This window comes from Ptychodera flava, chromosome 7 (assembly GCF_041260155.1).
Source record: "Ptychodera flava strain L36383 chromosome 7, AS_Pfla_20210202, whole genome shotgun sequence".
In the NCBI taxonomy this organism is placed as follows: domain Eukaryota; kingdom Metazoa; phylum Hemichordata; class Enteropneusta; family Ptychoderidae; genus Ptychodera; species Ptychodera flava.
The window spans coordinates 10,095,177-10,111,810 of record NC_091934.1 but is presented as its reverse complement, the minus strand read 5'-3'; the positions used below and the strand labels follow the sequence as shown (position 1 = coordinate 10,111,810).

Below are 16,634 nucleotides of genomic sequence, written 5' to 3'. Positions count from 1 at the left end.
CGTTCATAAAACTTTGGTTTCAAGTATCAGAGCGATTCTGAATATCGAATCAGCTTGAACCTCAGACAAGTGAGTTTTCTCTGCTTTCTTCGTCTTCACTTTTGCAGGTATTTGATCGTGTAATTACAGTTCCCCAAACAGTAGATCCAGGACCGACCGAGTGCCACATTCGTTGTTACAAAAATTCCTGCAATAATTTCCGCTGCCGAATGTCGATTGATATGATCATAAATTTTCACCATCATGACTTCTGTGCTTCAGATAGCATAGACAATATTGTTTGCCCTGTACGTGTATAATGTACTTGTGTATGCGAGTATCGGAATTGTTTCTAGGCATGCGTAGTCTGTGCTCTGTACGTGCCGATTGGGCAGACACACATCTGCAGCTATGCCAGGTCAGATACGTACGTGCCGGTGGTCAGGTACTCCAACCTTCAATGGATATGCATGCTGTGTACAAAGGTGACCGACTGAGATATCTGGAGTGCAATCTGATGACAAGCCAGGGCTGGGTTCGCGTCGCCCTTCGGCAGTCGTCGCTTGACAAAGGAGCTTTGTCAACCTTACGTGTTACACGTATTCTAATACAGGAATTTACACCGCAATTTTATGTCTACTGTAAACAAATAGTTTTCAGTGGTGTTGACTGTCGCAGATATTACACTTCTGTTTACAAAATCACGTGTCTGTGATCAGGAACGACCGCCTTCCTGCAGCCGTCTTGGACTTAGAGGAATCGAGCAATAAACTTCTTTGCGACAGGTCAACAGGTACGGAAACAGCATTCACTGAACAAAATCGGCGATAACAGTGTAGCTAGCCAGTGCTCGACAAACGAGGGTTCGGCTGACTTGCACACGCGAAACGTGCGCGTAAAAACCTGCATAGAGATTTGGGAAACTCAACGGTGATCCACACCGAATCTGTGACACTCTATTTGACACCCGGGGAAGGAGCCGCTCAGAGGCCATGGGGAGCTGAATAGATGACCAAAGAGGAGCAAGTTTATGTGTTTTTACAGCGTGAGAAGTTAACACCAGACAAGCATGACGGACTGCCTGATAGTGTAAGTATGTGCCATTAAGATGTGATTAAAATGTCAGCTAGAGAGGCTGAGGGACTGTGACTCGATGGACCAATGTATCTGACCAGGCTGCTTATGTTTGGAGTTTACCTGTCAAAGTGTGTGTAAGGTTCATTGCTGGGCGATAACATACATATGTAGGGCACTCCTCGGTCCACCAGATAACAACGACCAGGCCGTGATTCTGTCACGGTCACCGAGTTCTGACGCAACGAGATCCTTTGCATGTCATTACTGTACAGGTGTTCAATAGAGTATTGTTTTGCTGTAGTAAATTCTGAGGCGCGCTTCAATGCTTCTTTGTTCGTGAGAGTCAAAACAAAATACTAGTTGTTCAACATTCGCATTGTGTTTCGTTAACTGTGGTCGAAATCCCGGCCCAAAACGCAGCAGTACGTCTTCGCGTAGTATCGAGGAATTCCTAATTTGCCCCTAGCAACGACATGTATCTGAGAGATAAATTGCAGTTAAAAATAGTCAAAAATCATTTGTTAGTGCTTTAAATTAAACGGAGTACGGTACATAGCCTAATTTATAACCATAATGCCAGTATGCCTATCGCATAGTGAGAGCTTTGATTTCTCAATGTCTGTCAAATTTCTGTGTCGCCTATTGATAACACGATTTACCTTATCGTTACCTACAGTTATAAATGTGCGAAGAATTATATTCTCGCCACTTATGTTGTAACGCATACAGTGAACCATAAAATTGTCTAATTTATTATCGTTATTACCTTTATTAGATTACCTGAGTACTATTTATTGGCATTATTTACAAGCTGTTCTCATTGAGGTCGAGTTATTATTTCTGCAAGTATTACATATTACGCCTCGGAATGCCATACGTCGAGTGTACTTAGACGCCACTTATGTAGTTCATCGCCGCTCACCAAATGTATCTCGAGTTGAGTGATTTTGAGCTCCAATAATCCGATGGATCATAGAATAAATGCACTTGTAAGATAGGATATGTACACGAGAAGCTAGCAAATAAAACCATACAGGGCCGCCGAACTTACATTGGTATTGCAGGGCCGTGGACCAATAAATACTGAAATAAGTTGCTTGCATGTTAAAATGTCTAATAAAATTTATTTACTTACTTAATCATCCTTTGCATTCAAACTACATAAAATATCATTTGTAATTTTCAAGACCATCACTCTATAGTGAGTGACATGTTTTTTTCAACACAATCGTCCTTGCATAAGTGAAATGTTTAAATTATCACCGTTAATTTATTTCTACTCTAATATTTGCACGAAAGTCGTAGAAGTCCTTCAGGTTTGAAGTGGCACCAAAAAAGATAGAAAAAAGAGAAGTAAACTGACTGTATGCCGCTATATTAGCATTTAATTTATGCCAATGTATTACAGGTGACGTCAACCATTATGGAGTCTAGGGTTTGGAGTGCTGCTTGGAGTGCAGTTAAGTTTGTCGCCTGTGTATCTGTCGGTATAGGCTTTGCCTTGACGGCTATCTATGTCTACAAACGAAGAAGGAAATTATTTCAAAAGTGAGTTCTGGTATGCTGCAGCTTTACTAATAATGTAATACGTATTACAATATTAGAAGACCCGTTTGTTGATTACAACATTAGATGACTGCGGTGTGTTGCTGTTGCTCAAACAGATCTTGACACTGATTTCATTCTATGCTTGTTGACATTTGTGTGAAAAATTCCCTATAATTGTTTACTTCAATAAAGTTTTAACGTGGGTGCTGTTTGCTGAAAAGTGATTTGCAAACATCCATAAAACCGTGAAAATATTCGCATCACTAGTTCTTCTTATTCACATGGTGTGAAGGGTTGTATTAGAGGCGAATCATGTGATACCAAGCGAAAACATTTGATTGGATTAGTTTTATCGAAATAATACTCTTATATAGTTGATATTCAGAAAAAAAGCAGGAAGACAAGATTTAGTTGAAATGGTACTAAAATGTAAGTTGGTCATGAAAAGATTCTAGTGTCGCCACTCTCCCAGAAGAATGCCGTAAAAGAGTATAAATATAGACGGTCAAAACTAAATATTCTGAACATGTCAGGAGAAATTACTTACACATGCTAATATAGAGTGTGACCTTTGAACTCAAAGTACATAAAACATTTCTTACTCTCCTTCTCTATTTTCTATTTTCCGGAATATCTACCTCCGCTAAAGATACAAAGGAATGTCTGATATCGAAGATTTTGAGCGAGAAGCAAGACGCAAATTACCCAGGTTTACGTATGCGTTGATAGCGCATGGCACGGGAGACAAAGCCACCGTGGAGGAGAATATAGCTGCATTTCAGAGGTACATATTTATATGCGAATAGCATATTCTCAATGCAACTATCATTACACGAAGTGTTCATGGCCATAAATGGGTTACTTTAATTTCATGTTGATTTCAATTAGATAATTGGGTACCACCTCGCCTTTTACACGAGCACGTAGCACTTGCAGTTATTGCATCGTCTCGGTCAAAAGCAACAAACGTTCAAAGAATAAATCTATGAAAATAACACCCCCTACGTTCACGGTGTCACTAATTTTGAAATGCAATACTGTAATGATGTTTCACATCAACAGTAAAATAATCCGTGTATTCAAGACCTTACATTTTACTCGCAATCTCGAGTGACAATAGTGAGAGACATTGACTACACGTGTATAACTCAATATATTATACATACTATTATCAATCTACGATCTGAAAAAATACTTTTGATCACAGGTATAACATCAGGAAACGCATAATGAACGATTTCCCTGACCTAAGCACGACAATACAGGACCACTACGTAGAACTGCCCGTCGGAATAGGCCCGTCTATGTACAGATCTTGGCTGTGGGATGAAGGTGATCTCTGCGTTTCTAAAGGTTAGTCGATCACTAGATTTATGGTGTAAGGTACTCACTTGCCTCGCATACCAGCATGCGGTGAAACAATGATAAAAGTTTGCAAAACTTAAAGAGTGATGACTGGAAATCATGTTATTGTTGAAATATATTACCACATCGACGATTATTTACATCCACATACCATTCACTGAGATATATATATATATGAACAAGTCGAATGAAAAGCGTAGAATAAACGATGAAAGCGTAATGTTGTTGCTCCGAAAATAATATTATAATTCTGAACGGTGATTCATAATTTTAGAAACTAATAACTCCTGATAATGCTTGGTAATTATTTTGTACCAACAGCTGCTGGATTCTTGAATATCTGCGAGATAGTTCCAATGTTGTCGGACTATTCCTTGGAAGAAATCATCGAGAGCACTCAGAACTCGGACGCTATGAAGTGGTTTCAAATTTACATATGCGATGATGGCTTCCACGAGACTCTCGTACGCCGAGCCGAGAAAGCCGGTTATCAAGGTAAGCCTTGTGCCACGGCCTGGTCCAACTTCTTCCTAATTATGGCGTTTGCGGCGCCCTGCTCTCGCAAAGTATCTGGAATTGCTTTTTGCCGTATTTGATTTTTGGAAATAGCGACAGAGTGACGTCTATGAAATTATACGATGGCGGATTTTGAGGACACTTGAAGTTGAGATGAGAAATAATAACAAGTATGACAGACTATATATATATTTGGTTCGAATAAAGCTGCGTATTCGATCTGTTAGCAAAGTATTGATTTTCTCTAACTCAGAGGTCACGGTAACTAAGTCGGCTATGCAGCTGCTGTAATGTTCAATCGCAATCATAGCTATTCCATACGCTATTCACTAGCACAGCGTCATCAACGGCAGTGATAATGAAAAAGAAACCCACAGTAGGCCCATGTATCTCAACCTATTGTCAGCCCCCATTTCATGATATCACGCACGGGATTTACTTTTTAAAGAGGGCATAAAACCATGATATTGAAGATAATGCAATTTAAATTCTTATCCAAGAGAGGACATTGATATTTTTCATTTGTGAAGGTAACAGTGGTTTGCTCGCCTGCATACTGGTCGATTACATAGTATGTGCGCCCCCAAAACGACTAATTGACATGTCCTTCACCCATGATACACAATACACCACTGATAAAGTCACCGAAAACCGACCCCATTTATACTAGATATATCTGAAAACAGACTGACCGGCTGGCGAATGTTGAAACCAAAACTGAAAATACACTGTCCCGTAAGGTGCCGACCCTTTGCCTTCACGAAAGAATCTACATGACTAGTTGTAAGATAAAGACGACCATAGCAAGGGCGTGGATGGATATATACAACCATGTGCACACATACACAAAGCCTATAAGAATAAAGTCAAAGCACAAAACCTTGACCTTAACACAATGTCATGCACAGGTATTGTTGTGGCTTCTGGTGGATACGGTTACGAAGACGAGTCGGAGGGAGGGGAATGGACACTGGCGATAAACAATATCCTCGATAAACTCACAGCTGTCCGGTTGGGCAACTTTGATGACATCAGTCCTGCAAAGGCTTTTCAAAAGGTTGGTAATTTGTGTTATTATTTAGACGCTATGCTTTAGCATCGAACACTGTAATTTTCCAAGATGATATATATATATATATATATATATATATATATATATATATATATATATATATATATATATATATATATTTATATATATATATATATATATATGTATGTATATATAACACGCTACCATTCTAGCCAACACGCATGTACTATAAACTATTGCTTAATGCCTTGCACATCTTTATAACCAGCGAGAACTTTGAACACAACCTTATGTGAACAGGAAATTTTAAAAAAAAAAGCTAGTGTAAATCAAACTTTCTTTAATATCGTTTCTGTTTGGTACGCAAGGCAAGTGATAAGTGAACTTCCGAACAATTTTCAACAGTCTTCAAATTACCAACTTTTACATATTTATGTATTTGAGTAATTTCGAGAGACTCATCTCCAATGTCATCTGTTTCAGCATGGAATTCGTCCAACCACTTGGAAAGATGTCAAAAGACTCAAAAGTTTTACAAACCTTCCCATGATTCTCATGGATATTGTGACCCCAAAAGAGGCGAAGATGGCTATGGATCACGATGTACAAGGACTGATAGTATCGAATGAGGGCGGTAAAACGGTCGATTCGCTACACGGAACGGTATTTAATATTGCTGATACCATTCGTGAGCTTATAGGAGCAATTTAGTACAGACTTATCAATACTATCGTCAGTAATGTATGAGCAAATAAAAAGTAAAAAAAACGTCTACCGATATGCAACTGTCAAATACCTCGGAGAATGACGCGCTTAAGACTTCATTACATGTCGTGTGCTGCGTTATCACGTTCGCGTGTCCCATGACACTTCAGAATTCGGTTCAAATTGTGCCAATTGATGTCCATTGGTTTTTGAGAAATCACAGGTGACCAACTCATTAACTCGTCCCAGGCCGCTGATTCACTGACCTTGTCAGCATAAACACATGATCAACCCATTCGTCACGTTAAGTGAAACACTTGAGGACAATCTATCGTCCGTTCGCTTTCAGACAACCACACAAATTATGGCAGTTATCCGAGGTTACTCCAGAAAATCTACTGCTCAATTAACGATAGATCGTTCCTCAGGAACAGATATTGGAACTCTCAACATTTTGCACTTAACTACTTTTCTTGTCTACCGCTTGTTAGTCTTCATTTAAAGGTTTTGGGAGTAAGAACACATTTCATCTTGTGAGTGTTACCAAAATCTAAAATTATATTCTTCCCAGTAGAGTTTACCAATGAACGGTTGGATGCCATTTTGAATTTCAAATATCGGTAAAAGCTTGGTAATTTGTTTCTCTAGTATCAAATTTTGTCTGGTGATCCTATTAGTTTTATAAGTTTAAGTTTTATTGAGAAACATTTAAGCGAAAGTTTCACTTTCGAGGTGCATAATACCTCAGACGAAGTTTTATAGAAAAGACGATTTAACAAAATATGGCCTGCACTGACTTAATACTTTCAAATAGCGCGGGAATCCATAAAATGTAAATATACTAGGGATTAGTCGGGGCCTTTAAGTGTTTTACCCTTGTGTCATTCTGTACTAATACAGGCTCGTTATGAATGGAAATACCCAGGATTATACATTTGACTATCATACCGATTGCTTCATACAAAAACTCCCGATAAATTACCCGATGAAGAAGGAATTGTTTAACCTTTAACATGAACACGATTGGAACTAATTTGGGATAATTGGATGGTGAAGTAATGTTTATTTGATCTGCAAATGTAAGCTCATCTGCTTTTTTAAGTTACACACTTGTTTTTATGAGTAATTTGTAATATTCAGCTATAGGGCACCTAACATTTTGAGAAATTTGAAAAATGTGAAAATCAAATTATCCCAAATTAGTTCCAATCGTGTTCATGATATTTGGGTTTTTTTTATACAGCTTGACATATTGCCTGAAATTGTGTCAACGGTGGAAAATAATACCGAGGTGTATGTATACGGCGGTGTTCGTTCCGGAAGTGATGTGATGAAAGCCCTGGGCCTCGGTGCGAGGGCGTGCTTTCTGGGTCGCCCAGTGTTGTACGGACTCTGTTATCAGGTAAAGTCGCACATGTTATGTATTTGCTGTTCATCCTAGGCCTGACACAGCATTGATTCGGTGACGTGACTTTTATTTTCGTCTGAGCTCAAATGATCAAACTACTGACATTAAAACTACAAAAGAGGATTTTTGATTGCCCAAGTAATTCTGACTCGTTGGAAGCTGACGACTTTAACATTCACAGATTAGAAGTGAACCCTGAGTAAATACATAGTCCACCCGACATTTTCATTTTTTACAATGGAACATATAACCATCATGTTTCAACCTATCATTTTAGCAATAACCTTCAACATATGTTTATGTTCTTGTTCGTGTGCTCATGTTTGCTGTAACCCGGCAATTACCTTATCAAATAATCAGTCATTCTCCGTGTTTTACACTCTTTTCAGGGCGAAGAGGGAGTTATTCAAGTGTTATCCCTTCTCAAAAATGAACTCGCAAAATGCATGAGTAACACAGGTTAGTGTGCGCCACCAACGGTATGACCTTTACTATATACATGTACAAGTATTGAACTGTCAAATTTAGGTGAATTTATCATTGCAAGAAGAGTATGGGGAACTCAAAAGATTACTTAAAACCCACAATCGATTATATTCAAGGTTTTGCAATTATCAGTTACCGACAATACTGTTGACATTTTGACAGTTCTGCAAATTGGGAAAAGGATGACAGATAAAAGGACTCAATCAGCAATGGCGGCCGAAAATAACTTGAAATTCTTGACACCGGAGGAGATGATATCAATCAAAACACTGAAACACTTTTTTTTCTCTGTGAATGAAGAACATAAAACTTTTCCATGAAACAAGTGGAGGCAAGGCGTATACCTGGAATATTAACTATGTTGAGTTCAATTGTACAAGAAATCTTTGACAAAACAAATACAGAAAATTACACAACTTTATGTCGCTTTTTTCGTTCATTTTTTTCCTTTTTCAGGTTGCACTTCAGTCGATGAAATTGGCTCGTTTTGCGTTGTGAGGTCATCCTCGTTCCACGAAGATAATTAAAACATTCCCTCCCGATTAAAGCAAGAACCTGATTTCAATTCCAATAATAGTATAAGTTACTATGACGTTCTGTGAACCAGACCATGTCCATATCTAGGTTTCTTACTTTTATGTTCAACCTAATTGTGTGCGCCCTCTTGTCTCCAGTATGCTGAATGCGACATGTACTGTATAGCCTTATTATAGGATTCTCCGGATCATGCGAGCTAAATTGGTTTTCATCCATAGCGAATGGTCACAGTGTAACCACGATTATTTTAATTATTCTATGTATTTCATTAGTTCAGGTGATCCTGAAGGTGAAGTGTAATTATATTGTAAATTTACTAATATATTCTAGATCAATAAAATATAAAATGACGTACTCCGTGCGGTATTTTTAATAACCTACTCTCAAATGAAAAGTGGTTTGTGGCTCGCAAAATTGAGAAAAAGGTGTAAAATCATTGCTTTTGACATAATGATATCGTCTAAACCGTTGGTAATTGTTCTGTTTTATTTCGTTACATATGTTCCCCTGCATCCGAATTTTATTTCCAGTTCATATTTCTCCCCTTGTTTTACTGTCTTTCCCTCAAGCCATTGTTTGGCTTTCAGCTAGTGTGCGACGGAAATAATGAAAAAAATCACTACTTTCTTCACTCCCTCATCACCCTCCTCCCTTTTCATGGATTTCTGAAATTCTGTATATGCTTTCACTTTATTATGATGAGGGGGCTGAAACCGACGAAATTGTTTCATGTCTCCTTGGTCGAAGCGTGTTGGTTGCTGTGCTTTGTACTATATGATCTGAATAGTGTCGCTTTGTCAACAAAGCGTCTATATTGTTTTACAATGAAGTAAGAGTGGAATCATTTATTTTGATTTGACGTCATATAAATCGACAATTATGAGTTTATATATGTCGCGTTTACCGAAATCTCGACATTAATTAAATTTTGCAATCATCTTTTTTTTCAATATTCCTTTTTGTTTTATCGCAATCAATGCCATGAGATATCTATAAACACCCGTTTGCTTTCTACCTTTTTAAACCCTTCATTCTAGAGTCAACCAACCAGAGTCCTTCTAACCTCGCAAAAAATCTTTGTAGCATTCTCAAGAAAATGAAAACCTACATGTACAACGAAGCTGAAAACAATCACCAAGTAAAAGACTATCTACGCAGTTTTTGAAATGTGATGCGACAAATTGAACGGTCTCTTCAGGAAATAGACAGACCGTATTTATCGGTCACATGAGTTGTATTTCACTTAAGGTAGTATGCACCTCGAAAGTGAAAGACTTAAACTTTTGCTCTAATTCTCCTCAAGGAATCTTTCAATCATTCTCTTTCAAAATCAAGAATAAAAATAGGGGGTCACCGTGCAAATTTTGGTACGAGAGAAACAAATTACCCAAGATTTACCGATATTAGAAATTTAAAATGGCCGCCATCCCTGTTAACTGTATATACAAAAATAAAAAATTTCGAATTAAGAAAAACTAAACCGGTGAAAAGTTTGCTTTCACCAAGAGCTTCAAAATGAACCCCAACATATGGTATATCAGAAGAATTGTAAGTAAAAGTTTGAGAGTCCGAATGTCTGTCCCCGAGGTGCATTCTACCTTAAGTCGTATTCTCCGAGAATTTTATTTTTGTCATCGTTAAGATGTTTGCACTTTGTAATAAAAACATAAATGTGACGGGGAACTTTATTTGCCTGACACTCGACTTAGAAAGCCCATTCTGATAATGATATGCGTGCACGTGTCAAGGTGAGCGGATGCCTCTAGAACAAAGAGAGGAGAGTGCAGGTTAGTGTTCATTTCACTTGGTTGACAATCTATTTTTCCATGGCGTACCTAACTACATATTCTTTGTCTCCCCACCTCGTTCAACTTGTTAAGGACCTTTTGCATATCATATATGAACACCATTAACAAAGTTGCGAACAACTTGTAGCGATCAAAGAGTTTTGCACGATCCTACTCTCCTAGGCATAGATAACTCACTGACAGATATACCTCATATACATCATTTCAATTTGCGTTTGAGCTGCCGTATATTTGATGGATATTTTCATGAGTACTATAATTCAGGAAGAAGCAGAATTAGAAATCAGTGTCTGTTTACACTGTAGGAAGCCGTTGTCGGAACTGCGCCTGTGCGAGAGTCTTGTTTACAAAAAATGTATTTCGTGCACGATATCTAAATGCTCCTCGTTATCTTAGCTGCAACATTACAATTATACGATGTATATACTAGACATGTTTCACACTTTCATCAATCGCCATTGTGCCTTAAATACAGTGTTTACATCGGTCATATGGGTCCCACACGACCTTTTGAACGCAGTTCCGACGACGTTAAAGCATTAATCAATTGTCCGGATCTACCTCTCGAAATTACTGTGCCTGATCTTGTGACTCCGCTTCTTAACAATCACAAAGTGTGTGGTATGTCATCGCCGTCGATTCTCGCAATTGAAGGCAACTATTCAAAAAGAAAGGTCTGGACGATTCAATATTAATTTTATTGAAGAATGGTCTGAGTTGGAAATAAAGTGTCGTCACAAACACCTGTCAATTCTTTGAAAAAAGGAACAGCAAAAGTAAAATGACAGAGATTGCAAAAATAAAATGAATAAGAATTATCATACTTGTTTCCATGGGGACATATTTCAAAACTCAAAATATCAGTTTAAAGTTTATAATCATTATTGATAACTGGAAGATTTCATTGTCATGACAACTCCATGACACTTTAAACGAAGCATCAGAAAGCTGTACTTATTGTACCAAGTGTTTCATGTCAAGAATTTCATCGTTTTACAAAGATTGCGATCCTGTGCTATTAAAATCATCTAGTTCGCACTTTCCTAGGTCCCAAACAGAGTTAAGCAAACTCGGCGTACATGTCTTCAAAAATCCCAAACGCTTTTTTAATCGAAAAGACAGCAGTATTTTAATTAAAAAATGTCTGTTTCGCAGTTTCACTTAGTTGCGTCCGTATTTGGTAATAAGAGCAGGTGCAAAATTGAACAGGGTTACTATTTGTTGATCAGTTTGTACAATACAATACATTACAAATTGCAATTGCTTACTTTTTTTCATTAAATGATATGCGGTGTAAAGAAAAAGTAAAGGGCATTGGCCTAATTGACTTCTAAGAAGAGCGGCATGAGGTACAGTCAAACAGAACATATCAATCTGCCGGGCGGCGGAAGTCTTACACAAGTTTTGTCACCTAGAAATCCGATCTACGGCGAAGGAGAGAATATTAGTATAGATTTTTAGCAAGGATTTTTGATTTCGACTTATCATCGGTTAGCCAGCAACAATAATCTTTACGGCCCTGATACGGCGTTTGCGGCCCGAGGTCGTACGGCGGAAGGGCCCGAGCGTGCGAGGGCCCGTACGCCGTACGACCAAGGGCCGCAAAAGCCGTATCAGGGCCGTAAAGGTTTTATCATATACCTTATGGAATTATAAATGTGTAGTTTATATAATATTCAACATTGTTTAGGAGATAAAAATGCGTGCGATATCAAAAATTCATCATTTGTGTCAGTTTTTCATAAATACGATGGCCGCTTCCCCGTCGCGGATTGATATACACAATGACGTAATTTGTTTACCTGCAGAATTCTAGAACGCGCAAAGCAACATTTGTACTATACCGTGACCAACAGAGATCAAGGCTGAAATTGAGGTGTAAGAAGGACAAAAGCCTGATGTCAGTTTCTTGCAATTTACACTGAACAGGCACGCACTTAGTATACATAGTATTTCACTAGAATTTAGAAATAAAAGCTCATGTCACCTGCGCGGCTCCATTCGCCACGCGCAACTACTATCTGAGCGAGCAGACGTTTTCCTAATCTCGCGCTGGCTTTGTGTACGAATGGAACGTTTGCAGATAGCAACGCGCGTAGTAACCAGAATCGAGATAGTTCGGAAATGCACGCGATTGCCCATATTTGGGCACCGGGCCGGGGCGTGATACGTAAAAAAAATGCACGGATCTGACGGGCGCTTTCTCCCATAGCTTTACACAGGCACGTGAATGCAGGTATATGATAATGTAGGTGTCATCATGAACGTAGGACTACAATAATGTGCTCAATATTGAGCGCAAAACTTCACTAGCGGTCGCCGGTATTACCGTATTGTAAAAGCTCGTGTGATTTAGGCTACACTAATTCTGTAAGATTTCTTCTTCATGGTTCAGTAATCCGCTCTTCTTGTGTTCGCTTCCTGCCTCTCGGCTAGAGGTAATTCAATTTAGCCGTTTCTTCGCAGTTATCGCGGCGGAACGTCAGGAGAAAAAAAACAAAACCTCGTGACTAATTTTTTTTCAATTCCACACCGGTTACATGTCACCCGCTCACATATAAATATTATCACTTTTTCCATTTTTTTTTTTTTTTTTGACGAACGTTCCTTTATATAGTCGTTGTAGGCACGTATTTGTTACCATTGATTCCGGAATAGAAATAAACAAAGTTAATGGCCGATCTGTTTTGCGGAATATAAAATTGTGGTATAAATGTTAGGTTGAGACAACCTTAGAAGTAGCCTTATTGTAAGTATGGTGGCATGTAATGGCTTCATTCTACACTGAGAGCGATGGAATCCTTGAAAATCTGTTCGTCAATTCGCGGCTTTTCTTCAACAAAAATGGTCAGAACATTCCAAGTAATGAACAAATTTAAGGCTGAGCTGATACATGTATATAGGTTAACGCTGAAACATAATACAAAGTAGCAATTTAAAACGAAAGTGCGTAAAAAATGTTGACTTCCTCAGAATTGTAAGACATGTTTGGACGATTTAGAATGTCGATTTTACTGTTTCATAGATAATAGAATTAATCCAATGTGTGATATTGTCAACAAGATGTGTACTAATACTTAAAATTAGACAAACATAGCACAAAATTTAAAAACGCTAGAAGAAAACTAACCGTTTGTGAATTTTCAACCGTGAAACAAGAAGTGGAAAGTGATATGTTTATGCAAAGAACGGTAAACGTGATTCCATTTGTCGGTTAAGTGTCTCTAATTGAAAGATGAAATCACACATCATTGAGTTTTTACGCTCCTAGTAATCGAACATTGCATCGTGCAATCTATCCTTCACCTGTGACAAGGAGAGTTAGGCTTTAACAGTGAGAGTGAGTCCTTAGTGTACTTTACTTGAATTTGTGAAGAAAAAAATAATTGAGAAATACTTATACTTTCTTCGAATACCAAGTTTTGTTTCGTGTCGATACCCAAAGCGGTACCAACAAATGATAAAGCAGAATATAGAGTTTGCATTGACCCACTCAAATCGTTGATTTGTGGTTATGATATTTTCAGGTACCACGGGAAACGTCCTAAGTTAAAATGTAACGGAAAGGGAATTTATCGAAGGCAATCAAATTCGATTCGTAGAAACTACCTGTATATGAACCGGCAATCTTGAACAATAAACTGCATCACGATAGTTGTCCCAATGAACGACTGATCGAAAATGTCTTGAATGATTTAACGTCTACCAGACAGCCAATTATAACGCTTGAAGAATACTGTATGACGAGCTTTTAATCTTCTATACGACTAACTTTGCAAACTTAGCTTTAATTAATATCGGCATCCCCTACTCTTGATTAAATCATGCTTCGCCGAGTCACTCCATTAACAAACGTACCATTTTTCCCATCAGCCGAACAGTGTTTGCCTTTTTCTATTTTGCTATTGAAACGTGTAAAATAATACGCAAGACGCGTTGTTGTAGATCAGCATTGCATCAAAACCTGAAGTTCACAACTCAACGTACTCTAAACAACTGTTTCCTCTTGTTTGGCGTGCAAATTTGTCTAACGGAGATCGAGACTGGTTAAAGGCCAGCTGCTCAGAGTCACCCAGAGCTCTTGATATTAAAGTTAGCCTTAGGTAATTGAATCTCCAGGCCTTCTTTCATAAGGATAGGTTGGAGAATAAATCGCCGGCCACGATCACCTTACTCTAGCTTACGTAAGCTAAATTTTCTGGTCATATACTATTCTAGCCTGCCTGCCATTTTTACACGGCAGGTATATATGGGCGTCCATTTATGGGCAAAAAAATTAAGGTGACACTGCACGAAGGGTGACACAGCGTATTCTGCTCAAAATTACAAATTTTGCAAATCTTCGAATTCAATGAAGTTTAATTATTTTGCTTATCTAGGATTAAATTATCGGTTAGGTTCACCTTTTAGCAGTTGTCAAGCAGCCGTAAGTGTAATTTTATGTAAATTTATGCAAATCACCCGAATTTCTGGCTTTTCTTTTCTTCCACTTTTAAAATTGCTAAAGATTCGGTTAAATTTTATGAAATTTACACATTATGTTCTATACATACTATTTAACAAACGACTAGGCTTTGTTTGACAATAATGTTCTTACATTTTTAATAAGGCGTATTTTAATTTTGCTTACCATGATTTTAATCACTTTTTCTGAGAGCAAGTCTTTCAACCCCTGCCTCTTTAGAATGAGGATAGGTAATGTAAAATAAAATAGTCGTTTTTTTCTTCATATATTCTTGTTTCTAGTGAACCATTACATTTCAGAAAACGGTATCAACCTTTTGACTTAATTTGATCATTAATACCAAATTCAGCTTTTTTACCCTAAATATATGTGAAAATATACCCTTCATCCTTCGAGGGAGCTATTGCTACAATACTAAATTTCAGATTCTCTGCTTTTTGAAAATATGTCATACGAGGGGGTTTAATTGTCATCTTTGATGAGGCTTATTCCTTTGAAAAAAACAGTGTTGGTTACCTGCAGCACCACTTTATAACGGTTGTAGTCGGCACGATTTTCGGAATAGTAAATCTCTTTCGGTGATAGTTTTTTGCGATTTCCGGTGTACGAGTCATTTCCTGACTTTTGTGCCATCTTGTGAAAGGAATGTAGTCTAGGGGAATATGGGTTGACATATCAGTATTTTCTTTTCAAGTACCGTGTGCAAACCAAACAATCAACCAATTAACGGGCTCGGCGGTGACGTCTTGTTTGCGAAGAGAAAGGAATATCATATAGGTGCATGCAAATGTTCTCATCACATCATTGATACGCAGCTTCAAATCGAATCTCAGCTATAAGTTACCTGTCGTAAAATGGACCGCTCCACGTTAACAGGTCATAAGTAACACAACCTTTTGTTGCAACAAAGCCAGAGTTTCCATCGACAGCTTGGTCATTCTGTCTTTCTGAGAGATAAGAAGGTCGAACTGGTGCGGTTTTCTTGAATGTCAGCGAGAGGTTCAAAGGAAAGATAGAGCTGTATTTACTGTCACTGGACGTCCTTTAGAGTCTGCTCGACTTTAAATTGTAAGTTGACTCAAATATTTAATGTAAGATACTTTTTAATACTTATATATTCGTACCAATTTCTCAAGATTTCAAACGAAGGAATCGCCCGGCGTATACTGGAAACAACCCTCAGCATTTTATGAACGGTAATACATGAGGTACACATGGAAAAGAATGGCAAACACCCTTTCTTAACCGAGTTATACTAACAGTTTGCGAGACGCCCTTTTACGTAATGGACACGTTCCATGTAATTAAAACAGTCATTGTCAATTCATTAGTAACATTATTACATGCACAAGCCAAGTTTGTCGTCTCTGAACAGAGAATAAAGCGATCTATTATCTGATCTACATCACGACAACCCGCGCCTATGTCATCAATTTTGGTGTCGGAATTTTTTTCGATCTTGGATGTGCTCGTCAGTCTGAACAAACAACATGGCGCGCAGCGGTCCGTATTTCTCCCGCGATCAAAATTTGTTTTACGTGAATATTTGTAAAACGGTATCATAATGTTTTAGAGTCTGACATAATACATCCCCTTCGCAAATTTTGAGATCTTCTGCTTTAGTTTTAAAGTCATGACGGTGGTTCGTATCCGTATGGACCCCACCACCTGAGCTTTTGACGCACAGAGTACAGCAACACGGGGAAC

The 16,634-nt window shown here is 38.1% G+C and overlaps 1 protein-coding gene across 1 annotated transcript; it reads left to right on the top strand.

Moving 5' to 3' along the window:
• The first annotated feature begins 474 nt into the window (after window positions 1–474).
• Window positions 475–9,008, top strand: LOC139136747 (2-Hydroxyacid oxidase 2-like). The gene is made up of 10 exons (XM_070704563.1): window positions 475–1,068; window positions 2,465–2,604; window positions 3,254–3,388; window positions 3,812–3,957; window positions 4,291–4,464; window positions 5,394–5,542; window positions 6,002–6,181; window positions 7,467–7,625; window positions 8,021–8,090; window positions 8,574–9,008. The coding sequence occupies exons 1-10, from the start codon at window positions 988–990 to the stop codon at window positions 8,642–8,644; spliced, it is 1,305 nt and encodes a 434-aa protein (XP_070560664.1). The 5' UTR covers window positions 475–987; the 3' UTR covers window positions 8,645–9,008.
• Window positions 9,009–16,634: the final 7,626 nt, after the last annotated feature.

What these genes read in the sequence shown, in the direction of transcription:
- LOC139136747 (XM_070704563.1), top strand. Translation starts at nt 988, where the DNA reads ATGACCAAAGAGGAGCAAGTTTATGTGTTTTTACAGCGTGAGAAGTTA. An exon ending in AATATAGCTGCATTTCAGAG is followed by an intron (nt 3,389 to 3,811) that starts GTACATATTTAT and finishes TTTTGATCACAG; the next exon opens with GTATAACATCAGGAAACGCA. An exon ending in TGTACGGACTCTGTTATCAG is followed by an intron (nt 7,626 to 8,020) that starts GTAAAGTCGCAC and finishes CACTCTTTTCAG; the next exon opens with GGCGAAGAGGGAGTTATTCA.